The 16,149-nt window shown below is 34.1% G+C and overlaps 1 protein-coding gene across 24 annotated transcripts in view; it reads right to left on the bottom strand.

The window, feature by feature from the left end:
• Positions 1 to 16,149, bottom strand: part of ATP2B2 (ATPase plasma membrane Ca2+ transporting 2) — a 421,948-nt gene that overhangs the window by 21,386 nt on the left and 384,413 nt on the right. For all 24 annotated transcript variants that reach the window (XM_068695120.1, XM_068695119.1, XM_068695126.1 and 21 more), the window contains 4 exons: positions 11,735 to 11,948; positions 8,839 to 9,050; positions 7,346 to 7,453; positions 3,024 to 3,206 (listed from right to left, as the gene is read on the bottom strand). In XM_068695120.1, coding sequence (XP_068551221.1) covers positions 3,024 to 3,206; positions 7,346 to 7,453; positions 8,839 to 9,050; positions 11,735 to 11,948 — 717 coding nt within the window. The remainder of the gene's footprint in view (positions 1 to 3,023; positions 3,207 to 7,345; positions 7,454 to 8,838; positions 9,051 to 11,734; positions 11,949 to 16,149) is intronic.

Here is a 16,149-nt window from a genome sequence, read left to right as displayed (position 1 = left end):
TTTAAGAACTTTATATCCTTATGAAGCTTGCATAACTAGGATGAGTCAGTTGTGAAAGCTCTTCTGACAAAGCTGTCTATTAAGTAGCCACTCTTCCATCCAGAGAAGGACAGTATGCATTCATGCAGAGACAGCACAAGGTATATTTATAAGACAACAAGATATCTAAATGATATCTAAATGAACAAAAGTAGACCAAAAAAAAAAAAAAAAGAAAGAAAATCAGAAATATATAGCCAATCTCTATAACTCAGTTATGTGTGTTTTTCATGCACCTTTCTTTAAAGTAAATTCTGCATGTAGAGTGTAAAATAGAAATGCCTGATGTTTCAGTATAAAGAGTCAACAATGGAAATTCTTCCTCTGGTTGCCTAGGTTTGAAACCTTTGTTTTGAGAGTAAAGAAACAAAGAAAGAAGAAAAAAGAAAAAGAAAAAAAGTCTTTGCTACTGCAAAGCTTTTGCCAGTTTGGATGAGGTTTTACTGGAACAATACAAAGGAGATCTGTCAATTATCTGGACAGAGAGGAAAAAACAAAAAAGAAAAAAAAAAGCTACTGTAGATTCTTTATAACTTTCCTAGGAGTTAAGGCTTTTGTTGAATGCTGTAGCTATCTGTCCAGTAATGACTGAATAGCAAATAACCAAAAATAAACATGATCTAATATACAGCACAAGTGTGTGATGGTAGAAACCAGTCTTGCTGAGATCAGAATGATCAATCAAGTCATCAGTCTATTGTTTATTCCTAATCTTAACTGACATCCTCTTACATATATAAAGTGAGGGGATGCTCTACCTTCTTCTTCCGCATCTCCAGGAGTGCATTAGGCATCAGAGGATTCTTGCAAATCCTCCAGCTCCCCAAGGATGCTACAGACATCCTCATCTTCTTCCATCAACTCTTCTTTAGATGGCTTCCTGAGAAATGTAGTACAAGTGTATGAATTCATTTGGATGGGCCACAACACATAGCACATCAAAATGCGCTCAAGGTCCATCCAACAATTGGTCTAATTTGACCTGCATATAAGTTCATCACTCTCCAGTGGATATCTTGTAGCTGCTTTTGGAACTCTTTTTGAGTGTGTTGGCCCATTTTCTTTTTTCCATTAGCATTCCACAGATGTGAAATGGATGTAAAAATCAACATCATTGAACAAAAAAAAAATGAGGAAAAAAATCACAGAGCCTCTTGGCAGAAGGGGAAACAGTGCATCCTACCAAAGATATTTCTACAACTAAGAGCAGAATGGAAACTGAGAAGATGGATGTTAGCAAAGAAATGTAATTAATTTCATTTTGTTTTAAATAGTGTAAAAGAATAATAATTTGTTTGTGAATTAAGTGGACAAAGATATGCAGAAGAGCTAAAAACTACCTCTCAGACTAGAAAAAGAATTGAAAGGATGTAATTTTTTTTTTGTGTGCTTGTAGTTCTTTGCACTCACCACAACCAGAAAGACATCCTGACAGAAATGCCAACAGACAATACTCCTCCTACAGCCAATCAGGAAGAAAAGAATGCACATTTAGAGGTCATCTTTCCATAATGTTTACCATTACCTGGGCACCTGTTTGTCACCTTTTAAACTGAGAGGAACTGTGACAATTTGAAATTTCTCTACTGATGAGTGCTCCTTACTCAAGACAGGAGTCAAGACGTACAACCCTGAAGATCCATGTTTAATCACTTACCTCAGAAGCTTGGGAATTTACCCAAAGACACCCTAACACCCTAATCTCTAATTTCACCCTCTTGCCTTTCTCACTTTCCTGTGATGCACCAAGTAGACCTAACTATCCTAGCTTCTGTTTACTGCTTTCCCCCATTTTTCTAAAATATATGACTGCAGTTTTTCTCCAGGGTGGGAAAAAAAAAAAAATCAATTTGTAGATGGAAAAAGAGAAAATACCATCTATCTCTAGTTAAATCAAAAATCTCAAACTCAAAATCTTCTGTAATAAAAGTTACTTAAAGGAACGATTCTTTAAAGAAAAAATGTTTTCTTAATTATTCACCTCTTTTTCTTGTAAGCAAATGTAAAACATTGAGAATGTAAAACATTCACAGAACCACATGATATCATGGGGAATATGTATCTTTCAAAGTTGGTCTCTTCTGCAAGCTAGCACAAATCTTAGAAAGACTAAAGCACTATCAAACAAGCTACTTGACTGCAATGAAAAAGGCATAACAGTTTAAATATTTTTTTTAGCACTACAGACAAATTTTACCAAAGAGCCTAAACTGCACTAAATTTAGCACTGTGACTCTGTACAAGTATTTAGTATAATATTTATCTGAATCCCTTCATTTTGCTTTAATAATGTCATGGATTTTTGTATTTAGGAAAAGTTATAAGAAAAAAAAAAATCTAAGAAATCATCCATAGTAGCCAACACATACATTTCAGCATCCAATATACACTTGAGCCCTTGCTACTTAAAATAAATTGAGAATCAGATTTTTCATGACCTTGCAAGAAAGAAAATTAATTCCTTTTAACCATGATCTACATATACGATACTGTCAGAACAGAAAAGATTATTATTTTTTTTCAAATCAGCTGGTGCTTTACACTTTAGACCCAACAATAAGTTACTCTGTCATGGCATGAGTGAGAACAGCATATTTTTGACAAAATAAAATGGCATGTTTTAGAAGGCCTTTATAACATTTTGCTAGCCATTGTGACAGCTATCATTTTCCAGGTAGCGCTATTTTATCAGCTGTTATCACTGAAGTAGAAAAACTATGCCCGCAGTAGTCTCAAAAAAAAAAGTATTCCTATTTTTGCATATTATCATTTTATATTCTCCTCACTTCCACTATACACATACTTCTTAAAGTTTGCCTATTTTACTATTCCACAGGTTGCTCCTTTGAAATCAGTAAAGCAATTTCCAAGTACCATCATTCTGACACATAACCATCTCTGTAGTTTTCTATAACGTTATCTTGCCTTGATCACAGATTAAATATATTATTTCTAGACCGTGGGGGCATTTACTTTTAACATACCTGGGTTTGGATTCTGTTGAGGCCTCTGAACCAGAGAATTTGTCCACGTCGAAGTTCTCTCTCTGCATGATCAATTTCTTCGACATCTTCATTGAGTTCTTCTTCAGGGACCTCCTCCTTCTCAGTAAGCCGCCCTGCCTCCTTTAAAAACTTTAGCCTACTTGTTGGGATGGTTGCAATGACCTAAAATTACAAAAAGATGCTGAAAACATAAACCTCGTTCAATAACATTATAAGCTACTAATTACAAAAGGACTCTGATATTTTAATGAGTTTTCTAGTCTTTCAGAAAAGCTTCTATAAGCATATTCATAATAGCACTTTGTATTTATCCAACTCCATTTTAGCCGCCCAAAACACCTTATTTACTGTTACAATCACCATTACTGGCATTGTTAAACCACATTGGCAATACATGGCTATGGAACAAGTTTAAAGCTAGAAAGAAGTGATGTCCTTCCTCAAAATAAATAAATAAATAAATAAATAAAGGGGGATATAAGTATTTGAATGTTATTATATAAAAGAAATTTAACAAGATTGATACTTTTGCAATTAGTGTTTGGGGATTTCTAATGATTGAAAGTGGTCTAATGTCCATTAATGTGAGCTGAAAATGAGTTGCATTGCATGCTTATAAATCTCTGCACACTAAATTTGCTCATGTAATCAGCTTTCCTTTATTTATTTTGTCAAATCAAAATGGCTTTCTCAGCATTTAACAGGAACAAGTTTTCTAAAGGTATAGGTTTGAATATCTTCACACTGGACTTTTTGTAGAATTCTGTCTTATTCTCTGTCCTTATTCTGTTTAATTTTATATTTATATATATTAATTAAATATTCTGCTTAACTCAGCCCCTCTCCTTATTCAGTTTGGCCACTGAAGTGGTCGCTGGAATTAATTAATAGAGGAGATGGCTAATAATCTTAAAAATTTGCAAATAGTGTATTCAGACTGTGTTGAACACAATCATTTTGAATACATTTCTGTGTTGTTATCCTGAGCACTCTCTGTTCTGATTTCTTTTGTCAGCTTTAATATGTATACAAGCAGATGGCTATTTAAACAAGATATTACCTGGAACATTCTGAATGTTTAAAAAATCTCCTACAAAAATAACTATTAGACCCATTTCCTAAAAAAAGTGCAGCCATTTTATTTTTTTGTTTGTTTTTGTTTCAACAAAAAGCAATCACATCTCTGAAGCCCAAATGCATGGAAAAAGAAAAAAAAAAAAAAAAGAGGAGTCAGATGGAACAGGAAAGAATTTTGCAGATGAGAAACTACAACTATGGGACATTTGATAGCTGAGTAAAAGCTGCTGTCTGGTGGATGAAAGTCTTATCCAGTTTGTGATACTGATTTTTGCAGCCCTCTGGCATGTGATATTGTCCAGAGCACATGAGGCATAGCACAGGCTAAGCTGTTATCCTGAAAATGAGAGCATCAAAAGCACTCCAGGAAGGCAGACAGACTGCATGGACGATTTAAAATCAATTTAGAAAAAAAGACAGAGAAATAATTTTGCCAATAGACTGAAGACTTGGGTAAGAAAGAATGAGACAGTTGTAGAAAAGTTGGTGAAGATGCATCTTACAGTTTTGGAAGGCTGGAACATATATAGCAAACACATATGAAGAGTCACCGTATATTTTCAGGATGAAAAAAAAATGTTGAATTTGCTAAGATTCTCCTTGAATTTCACGAACCACAACTCCAATTTTATTATATTATTATTAAAGATAGAATTAAATGTCCAAAACTCATTTTCTACACTATTGTGGAACATTTTTTTAAATGTACTTTAGGGCTGAAAAACATGATGTGAGCTTGGAAAAGTAATGAATTGGTGTGACATGAGCAAAGACAGAACAGGAGGAAAAAAATAAAAGGTAAGTGCTAGTCATTGCAATACTTACTGAAACTGCTTCAGATTCCCAGCTTTCAAAAAAAAATTAATGCCAGTACTCTACAGAAAGAAGCTACTTGAGAATGTTTATACGAAATCTGATGAACCTCATGTGGATGAAGTGCTTACAAGACAGCATATATACAAACAACCATACTTGGAAGAGATTCTGTGTGATAGAACAGAGCCCTCCTTCAGGACCTCTCTCAGACAGGCTGACAGATTCTGTCCTAATTCTTTTCTTAGCATGTTCATATGTTTTTATGTTTGGTGATTTTTTTCCATATTTGCAAACACCAACCCAATTCAAGTAATGCCAGACTCAGTAGACTGAATGTAGCTTAAGGAACTAAATATTATTCCCAGAAAAACTACAACAATTTTCAATAGCAATCAATCATTTTGAGAATGCAACTTGACATAATTTAAAAAGACCTTGTTTTCAGAAGTGGTGGGGGCTACCTTATAGTAACCAGTGTTCCTCAAATTATTGCAGCTTGGCTGCCCAGAAATTCCTTACACCTTATATCACTTTTAAAGGTGCCAAGTTTAACATCATTTGGTTATACTGAGTCACAAGAACGCCAGATTCAGGAGACTGTTCCAGAGCGAAGGCATATAAAAATTACGTGCTGCATAAACCTAGAATAGGAGCAAAAAGCCTGAAAAGAGGGGAAGCGCCTCTCCTGAAGTAAAAGAAGCATCTCTTACTGCAGAGCTCCTTATGGAAAGGACTCACCACAGACTGTATATCATGTAAATAAAACATTTTTACCTTGTATTTTCCTTTTATGATCACGGAACACTGACCACAAGGGAAACTTTTTTACTCTGTTTCCTCCACATAAAACTGTAGCCTTTTCAGTGATTAATTTGCTGAGGTGTTCCAATATGAGTTTTAATTAAATGTCCAGGTGTTCATAACAAGGCTTGCAATTATGTCCACCCATTTTTGAGTTGAAAACAGCTGCTGAAACTATTCTTAATTTTCAATGGTAATGCAATCACTACATAGAACAAAATTCAGAAGCTAGCTAGTACTCTGATCAAAGGCTGTGGGAAGTTCTTCACAGCTGAACAATCTAATAAAACTCATAGGCTTTCTGTGCTTTCATTTCCCCCCTCCCAAAGATGGCATTTTTCAGTCTGTAGAAAACAAAACTTTACTTTCCAAGAATGATCAAACTGATTTTATGTTTTTCCCTTGTAACTTCATAACTTAAATCCCATCTTCAGGTAATAACTACATTAGTACAATGTAATAATGGTGATTTTTAGGACCATTAAAACCTGTTATGGCTGTGTAAATTCTTTCAAAAAAAAAAAAATCTGATGTCCAACTGTCCAAAAAGCTTGTGTAGTGATTTTTTTTTCCATAAGAAAACATATAATCATTTTTGACATCTAGCATCTACTCATTATAATTCCACTAAATCATTGCAGTATTCAATTGCAGCAGCAATGTCTTGGCTGTTTCTTCATAGCAGCAAACTCGTTGATCTTTATATCTGAGAAGTGAAACATTACTTCATATTTTTCATGTTTCCAAATATGTCAGGTGACATCAACCCGAAGATATTTAAATGCATTCAAAGATGAAGAAATAGTAGTATTATTACCTTTGCAATACAGGTTAGTACATAAAGAGTAACGTAGTACTTTAACAACAACGGTTGTATCTGTACTATTACTTCCAGACAGCTAATCACATAACTTATTTAATTATCTCATAGACACAGATTTAATTATCACATGGACACCATCTCATAGATGGTTTTTCATCTATATTTTCATATCAGCTATGATGACACAGGTTTTAGCAGAATTTATAAATTATACATGAATTAATCTGCACTTGTCTGCAACTGTATTAGGAAAAAATCCTTTTTTTCTTTCATCCCCTCCTCCATCCTTCACATACAAAAGTAGATGGAGATCAGTTCAGGTGTATATTGAATTAACTGGACACAGCAGTTTCTGTCAGGAGTGGTTTAACACAGAACTGGAACCTCTTTCCACTTTCAAAAATTTGCCATGGCCAAACATGAACATGCTACATTGGGTACTCTATTGCTAGGAAGTTTATAGTGCACTTTTTGTGACTAGAGGACTAGGTTATTAATCAAATGCCTTTCACACAAAACACTAACTGAAGACAACCTTTCTGACAGCACACCCTGCATATGGAGAGAAAAGATATAAAAATTAACACAAAATTGTATCTATTTTTGATGCAATTAGACAGCTACCTACATTTCAATGTGTGCCAAATGTGATGTTTTGAGAAATTTAAAGAAACAATAGTATAGTAGGTTATAAACAGCATTTGTGTGTGATTTGGGGTGAAAATCAATCTTTGACTGGTTTATAAAAACAATAGAAGAAATCTGCATAATCCTGGATGCTTACCTGGCCCCATACAAGTTCTCCTAATCCAATAAATACACACCACATCCACTGGTCAAGCTGCAGGGGAGAACAGCTAAATGGTTTTCCTCCAAACTGGACAATTACTATCTACAAAGAAAAGCAGAGAAGAGGTTGGGTAAAAACTTTCAAGAAGGGTAGATGGAGGGCCCTGTCATTAACATTTTACCTGAGATTTTATCCTTTACAGCTCTGCCTCTTTGATTCCAACATATTTCACCAGTAGAATAGTCAAATATATTATTAACAATCTGTTGTGTACTGGACTGAATCTAAAGAGCATTCAAAATCAAAATGTTATCTTCTATTCCTAATATGTTATTTGACATTGTTACATGGTACCACACAAATACTTCAACCACTAGGAGAGCAGGGAGGGGTGAATAACATCAGCAGCTGAGTCAGAAATGTGGTTAGCAGCTAGATGACACTTTTTCTTCAGCCAGATAATTGAATGAAATAATGCCTAGAACTAGGAAAAAACATTATGAAACATTTCCCATGACAAAATATTTAGAGATGATTGTGAATTTGTCAGGCCTCTCCTAGAAGCATCCTGGCTTAGGTTAGTAAACCCACCTTTTTGAACTAGCTGTCAAAGACCATTACTATCAAATTCTACCACCAAACGCTGGTGGCCTTTCTCCAGTACTTGGTTTACTTAGTGGCTCCCCTTTCTGTTTTAAACTATGGTCCAGGTTCAAATGACTCTCCTTACTCTTTTCATTAAAAAGGTCCCAATACTGATGATTTCCAGGATGTCAATGCTGAACTGAGCAATAATGTCAACCCAGAAATAGTTCAATGCATCAATTGTGCGGTCTGAAAGATAATGTCAGAGGGTGTCAGGTACTGGATAGACGCTAGCAAGTGGAAGGAGACTGGAGCAGAATGAGGAATTAGAGTTTTTACGGAAGAAAAATTACAAATGTTTGGGAAAAGTCTGTCTTTCCTTAATTATGTTCACATACGATTGGGCCAACAAACCTACAAAATGGACATGAAGAATTACTACCAAGAAGAAATACTAACAAAAACATCAAATAACTTTTGGTTATTTGCTGGCATTTGTTTGGCATTTTACCTTAAAATAGTGGATTAATATTAGCTATTTACAGGACAATTTTTCTACTCATGTAGTAAATTAACGTAAAATACTTTGCTACTACTGATTAGTACAATATTTAATAATTTCTTCAAAAAAAATCAATAAATTATGACAGCTATTATATATCTTCAGATCAGTATAAGATTTGACCTAATGATAATTCTCAAAATTTGTTGTATTAGTTTGACCACATTAACATCTTCCATTATTTACACACAGTTTTATTGTGATAGTATGTGAAAGCAGATGTTTTTTATCTGTGCCTTCTACAGCTTTTAGATTAAACATACATAGAAAAAAACAAACAACAACAAAAAAAAAACATTTTATCTATTTCATACTTACTAATTCTTGCCCAAATCATTACCTGAATAGCAAATGTACCCAGTACAATAGTGCAAAAAATAGGATTTCTGAAGATTCCATCAAAGACATTTCTCTCGCCATGGATTTTGCGTGCGTTGATTTCATTGAAAAGCTGCATCATGACAAAGGTGTTGAAGATAATGGTGTAGTGCTCTGAAGGAGGAGAGTGGAGTGGTGCATTCCTCCCACTGTCAATCTTAAACATTTTCTCACCTAGTTATAAGACAAAAGTAAAGATTTCCACTAGAATACATCAAATTGGAATTTATATTTCCTTTGTTTGCTTTAGCTAGTTGTCTCCTTTGCTCTGCTTTTACCAGATGTCTTTCTGATCTTACTATCCATAGGCAGAATTCTGAAGTCTAGTAAACAAAGACATCTGAAGTTTCTGAGCAGAACACTTGCCAAGTGATAACTGTTCTCTACTAACTCAATATACCTGCTCAGGTAGTTTTCAGTAGTGCTTTTCCTTAAACCAAACAGTAACTATTGCAAGTCAATTCTTTCTGAAGTACTAAGTGCTTCAGACTCACTGAGATATGCTTGCAATTTTCTACAATAATTAAAAACAATCACTCTTCAACAGTTTTTAACCTATTTGCTAAACCAGTATGCTGTAACTCGTGACAAGCATTCATGGATATTAATGATAAAAACACAGGCATCTCTGATTTTAAATAGATTTGGCTGTGATCATTCTGCTAAGTCTGCCTTGAAAGCACAACATGAGGATCACCATGAGTAATTGTAAAGATGAGCTAATATTTGAAAAGACACCTACACCTGATGGGCCTCATTTGTTATTCACTACGTTTACAGATAACATAGTTATTGAAAGAGGTGTTTTCTTAAAGTAAGGGTGCTGCATTCATATAAAAGAGTAAATAATGAATGAAACAAAATGGGAGTAATGATTACCACAGTATTACTAATTTCATAACCAGAATTCTGCTAATAAAAGCAAATCAAAACTTAAATGCTTTTCTGCTATCCCACTAGCACTGTACTCAGAATTTCTGAAAAAAGAAGAAAGGTTTCCTGAGGTTTTCCCCTGACGTCATAATTCCATCAGCTAAGCTGCCAGTGAGTGTTTTGCCCGGGGATATTTGAGCAGTTCATGTTCAAGTCACTGGGAATAATGAGCATGCTTCCAAAGCAAGAATTTGGCTTACGGTCTTTTGGCAGAAAGTAGATTATGATACGACAAATATACCACTAAACCAATATGAGGCAACAAAAGTTAGATTGTGAGAGAGCAGAGATTTTTAAGCAGATTATACATCTCCAAGGAGATAACTAAGTATTGGAAAACACTCCCCTTAATACATACAAACATAAAGGAAAAAAACAAATGAAAGCAAATATCATTGTTTTACACACACAATCATTGCATCTATTTGCTTTCATTCAATAAACACACAAACACAAAAATATGAACAATACTTTCCTCAGTGTGAGTACCTATCCTTAAACCTTTTGTTATTGCACTGCATCACTTAACTGGCATAGCAGAGTATGATGCTACAAAAGATGATGAATTAGTCGATCAAAACAAATAATAGTCATTAATTTGTAATTTATTTATTGAAATACTGAGTTTAGAACATCATCTCACTGCAAAACTGACCTTAGAGACAAGAAAGAAAAAGGCTCTATTTCCTAGGCTTTGAGAAAATTGGTTTGGCTCTGACCTTCAAAGTATTGCATGGGTTTTCCAGAGACACAGAAAAGTAATTAAGATAGGGTCAGAAAATCCTGGTTTTCTTTTCATCACGGTTCAGTATAAAGTATTTTAAATCATAATACTCATCAAAAAGCCATTAAAATTCCCAGAAAGTTCATAGAAATTTTTGTTCCGAGATTGATATCAAATGAATTACCAAGACCTTCTATGCTATTTTTAGAGAATCTGAACATTAGAGTTTTCTTAGGCTTGCTAGATGTCCTCAAAATATACTGTAAGCTTATAATGTTATTTGTATATATGTATGTATACACAATATTAGGGACCATCTCTCTCCAAAACCTGGCAATTATTTTGTTTTAAATAGCTCCAGTGTAGACAGACCATCACCTCCTTTGAGCATTCCAAACAAACTGCCAGTTATTGGTGAGATGCAGCAAGGTTTTTAAAACAGAGCTCAAAAAACTTCTAAGATTTTCAGAACCATAGATTTACATTTACAGCTTATATGAAAGTCTGTATATAATGACAAAAAAATAAATCTGAAACACATGAAACACATGCAATTCAGCAGCAGTGACATATTGTCAAGAAAACAATACCCAACTGATAAAATTCTCAGACCTTCAGGCAAATTCACTCATTATTTTGGAGCATTAGAAAACTATTATTAGCCTTGTACTTCCCTGCAACAAATAACATTTCTCCTCCTTCCCTTCTCTCTCAAAAACACAAAATATAAAAAGCATCCATTGCTAGCAAGAGCTAAAAAAAAAAAAAAAAAAAAAAAAAAAAAGTCCAGAAGTACCAGGATAGAAATAAGAAATTGGATTTTTTAGGATTTGGATTTTTTTGAGAGGAGCAGACTAGATAGTCTGTTTAAAATGTAGTCTAATGTAGTCATTTATGTTTTAACATATCTTCAGTGGTATGTTTTAACACACTCTTTTGCCTAAGCCCAAATCTATATTTTGCCAGGAGAATAAAATCTCAAAGGCCCTTCCCAATGTGAAGAATGTGTGAGAAGTGACTAAATCCCTCTATTGTGTCTCTTCTGTTACCACCAATGTTCTTGATTCCTTTAAGCAGTTTGCTCCTACTATTTCTTTAACTATGGATATGTGCATTAAGAAGATACATTGAAAGCATTCTGACATGCCAGCCTACATGGTCTAGGTACTTCTAAACCAAGCAACAAGCCTAACTTTCTTACCAACAAAAAGAAGTGTAAATATTAGAGTGAGCTGATAAACAGCATGGCCCAGAATATTCTTCATCATGGTACGGGATATGAGAGGTTTGTTCCTGCCATATGGCTTTCTTAGCAATAGAGCCTCTGTTGGAGGTTCAGTGGCCAGAGCAAGTGAGGCAAAGGTGTCCATAATCAGATTGACCCACAACATCTGTACAGCTTTTAGAGGAGAGTCCTGTGGAGACAAATTAGAAAGTTACTTATTTGCTAGAAAAACAATTGTTGTCAGGTCATTTACTGTGGTTTCATTTCTCACAAGTGCTGGAGACAGGGTACTGAAATACATGGACTTTGGTCTGACCTACTACGACTGTTCTTATATTGCCTATACAAGATCAGAATCACAGGTAACAGTGATCTGAGCAAAGATTTCTCTCGAGTCATTTCAATCAAGAACATTTACAATCAGACAATATTTCTAAAGTATAACTTTAACACTTTATAACACATTTCAAAATCCTGGCTGTTAGTATGTGCATAATGCTTGAATTGGTAACTGAATTTAAGTAATTACACGTAACACAAGGTTTCTTTCCTGAAAGAAAAGTTGTACGAATCAATTTTAAAAGCAATGATTCATTAATTATGTATTACTTATCTGTTCTTGGAAACAGCTTGAAATTATTAAAAAATGATGAAACAATTACTAAGACAATTTAATGTTTTACTTAAGACCTTGTAAAAACAGTTGAGAAGAAAAAAATGCCCAATATTTGAATTTTAAAAATATTCAGAAACGCATTACAATACATCAGATTTGCAAAACTAAGCAAATCCTGACTCATTTGTTTGGTAAGATGATAGCATATCTGAACCCATGGAACTAGAAAGAAGAAGAAAAAAGTTACTGCTCGTCAGGATAAATAATTTATTTTCTGAAACAGATCACCAACCACTAGAAGGAGCTGTTTCCTCACTTAATTCGAGAAAGAGTCTATGGTCGTATTACAGAGAATTTTAGATTACGTTTAAAACATTAAAAAAAAAAAAAAAAGGAAATAAATAAAACTAACACTGAGCTTAGGAGAAAATGTAGATGGTTGTTACAGTTATTATACAAATTTGATTTTTAATTCATTGAGGCAGCTATAATGATAGACTGTTGCAATTGCTTCAAGGAGCCATAACAGGAAAAATGAAATAGGTTGGTTTTTTGTTTGTGTTGTAACTGAGAACTTCCTATGACTTTAAACTGAATATAAAATAGGCAGTATTTGTAAGATCTGCTTTCTCTTTCAAATAGACCTTATTATTCTGAAAATGGAATCTCAAAAGTAGTAAGATATCAGTATGACAAATTTTATAATGGGAGTCAATCTACAGGGTGAAAGTTTGAAGATCAGATAACCATTTTTATGTATTACTTTAGCATCAGGCAGTCTTGAATGAAATAAATTAATGGAACACCATACAAAATAAATCAAATCCTAGAAAACCTCTTTATGAACTGTGCCCTCTTCTTCAAGGGGTTAAATATTTATCCTAAATAAAGTATTGTCAAGTTACGAGGGCCAACATCCATTCAGTATCCCAATAACACAATATTATATTTCAACTCTCCCTTGAGTTAAGGTATTACTTCCTCTTGAAAACATTTTAACAGACTTATAATTACACACATTTTGATACATTTAAATTTTTTTTTAAAAAAAAAGAAAAAAAAAGTTTTTAACTTACTAACATGGATGGAGAAAAGCAACAAGCAAACTACTGTTTAAGTCTTACAAGTTGGGTACACCAGGGAATGGAGGAAGAATAGCATTAATAGATTCTTGACCTCTTGGTCATGGGTTGCATTAACTGGGCTTATCGTGAGATTCAGTTCACTCATTTGATATGCAGCTGCAGAAAGAGGAAAAGCCTGTATCTTCAGAGGTGGACAAAAAAACTAAAACTAGTCAGGACAAACTTTGCAACAAATATGAGACCTCATTTATTTTTATTAATACTTATGGCTAAAAAGCAAGGAGAGTACTTGTCGTAAAAGAATTTAGTTTAAACTGCCTAGACAAAAAAAAAAAAAAAAAAAAAAAAGGAAAAACACATTTTCTTCTGAAGAATTTTCCTTGTCATATTTTTTTACCTCTCTAGGTAATGAGTTTTCTCAAGAAACATCCCCTACTTTGAGATGTTATAGAAGCTGAATTTGCTGCTTCATGTGCTGACTTCTGTGTCACTAAAAACTGAATTTCTGTTATGCTTAATAAAGAGTCAAATGTTCGAGTGTCTAATCAGAGCCTGACATATTCCCAGCACAACAGAAAGTTAGATTCCTTCAGTCTCTAAATCACACAACTGTAATTGGCAGTCATCAGTTTTGGCAACAACATGTTCTCACCATTTCACACTGCCAATCACCTTGGGTGGCTATGGTACCTCTAATAATTATCTATTATTGGCAGTACTACACTGTTCAGTCAAGTGTGAAAGCTCATTCTAAGCTGAAGCCAAAACATTAAATACACATTAGTCTGGGGAGGCAGTGGAATGAAATTTCCACTGCAACTCTATCTGATTTCTGATTAGTTCATGGAAACTGAGGAAAATACATATCAGCTAAGGTAGCCTAGTCTTCCATTACAAAGTTTATTCAGGTAAGCTGCACAAGTTGCATGCCAAGTCAGTGTTCTTTTCACTGCATTTCAACTACTGACTGAATAGCAGAAAAAAAAATATCTTCTTTTGCCTTCCAAAAACTTTGGTGATCGAAGATGTTCAAACTGCAAGCCACCCAAAATCACCACTTATTTGTCAAACTCTTTTCCACTTGACCTTGGAATACGTTAGCATTGGCCTAGAGGTAAAAGGAAAACGTCCCTTGAATCAAGTGACGTTACACTTCATCTTGGAAATACTTAAATGTACAAATCACTAAAGGCTGAAAATAAACTACAAATCTTTTATGACATGTGGAGCCCCACAAATTTTAGAGCTTGTTACTTTTGATTTAGATGACAAGCTGTAAGGGAATAAAAAGGTATTTTCACCCTTACCTCTTTGCTTCCTCTTGTCACAGCACACATGCATACAGTCATAAAAATAAGTATTTCTGGTAGTTTATATACATAAATGAATATATATATATGTGTATATATATATATATTCATTTATGTATGTATATTCAGCCTTCACATCTGCTGCTAGATCACGCTGTCTGGTAATTGTATGGAAGTGACCTCTTCAGTTCTCTTTCCATGCCTCTACGCCTTCCCAAAACAAAGCTAAATTGTAAATACTTTGATTTTGTGTTATGTTCTTTTTTTTTTTTTTTCAAATTTTCCAATGCTATTATTTTAAGATTTGCCAAGTACAGTTCTGCATGAAAACATTATAAACATGTAAATTACTGCCTTATACATTTAAGTATACATCATCCACATTTTTTGAACAAGGTCTGTAAAAACAATAAGTGATTCATGCAGTGTTTCATTGCTACAGTGCTTTTTAATTAACATTTAATTTTCCAAACATAATGTCCTATAGAGTCACTGTTTTCAGTTCCTAATGTCTGTTAAAACATTAAGTCTTTCTCAAAGTACAAGAATAACAATTTGAATGTAAAATGTTAAAACATGTTCTTTGTCTTATCTTTCTTTAATGCAACCTTTTTGAATAGTTACACTGCCTCAACAGTTGGAGACAGAGAAAAAAATGGCACAGAGATGGAACTGTTAGCTTAACAGTTCCAGTTAAAGATGTTTCCATTTGGCCAACAATTTTTTTTAAATCTTATATTGTACATCCCTATATTTTACTTAACAGGTCCAAATATAAAAACATGATTATTTACTTGGTACTGTATATGTTGGGTACTGGAAACAGAATGAAATTTCTGGTCTTGCAAGGGACATATGGAACTCTATATGATGCTCAGAGATGTGCAACGACTCATTTAAAGTACAAATTCATAACTGTAGGCAGAGCTCCAAAAAAGAACCCTCACTGAATGAATCAAGGGCTGTGTAATAAGATCATATCCAGAATGAAGTTGGAATACAAGAGTTTGCAGATCATTAATCCAGTTGGGCAGGGGGGATAAAATTGATAACTAGAAAAGACAAGTGCAAACAGGCTGGTCAAGATGGCCACACCCTGACCATTTTAAAAGCATGCATTGGACTGTACACAGAGAAGGCAGAAAAGGGTAAATTAATTAGATTGACTGAAAGATAAAGTGAATTATCTTTTCATTATCTTATACGTGCCATGCAAACTGCAGACATGGGCCTAGCAGAAATAACAGTGGTGAGCTCTTTGGTTGGGGATGTGTGTAGAGTCAGCACCTGTGCAGCTGCAGACTGAGTGACCCCAATTCGGCTTTTAATCAGAGTTCATAAAGTTGGGTTTTCTTGTATTGCCTAGATATCAAAGTGTTA

The sequence above is a fragment of the Anas acuta genome, chromosome 11, assembly GCF_963932015.1.
Source record: "Anas acuta chromosome 11, bAnaAcu1.1, whole genome shotgun sequence".
NCBI classification, from domain to species: domain Eukaryota; kingdom Metazoa; phylum Chordata; class Aves; order Anseriformes; family Anatidae; genus Anas; species Anas acuta.
Note: the sequence above shows the minus strand (reverse complement) of the source record. Positions and strands in the feature narration are given on the sequence as shown.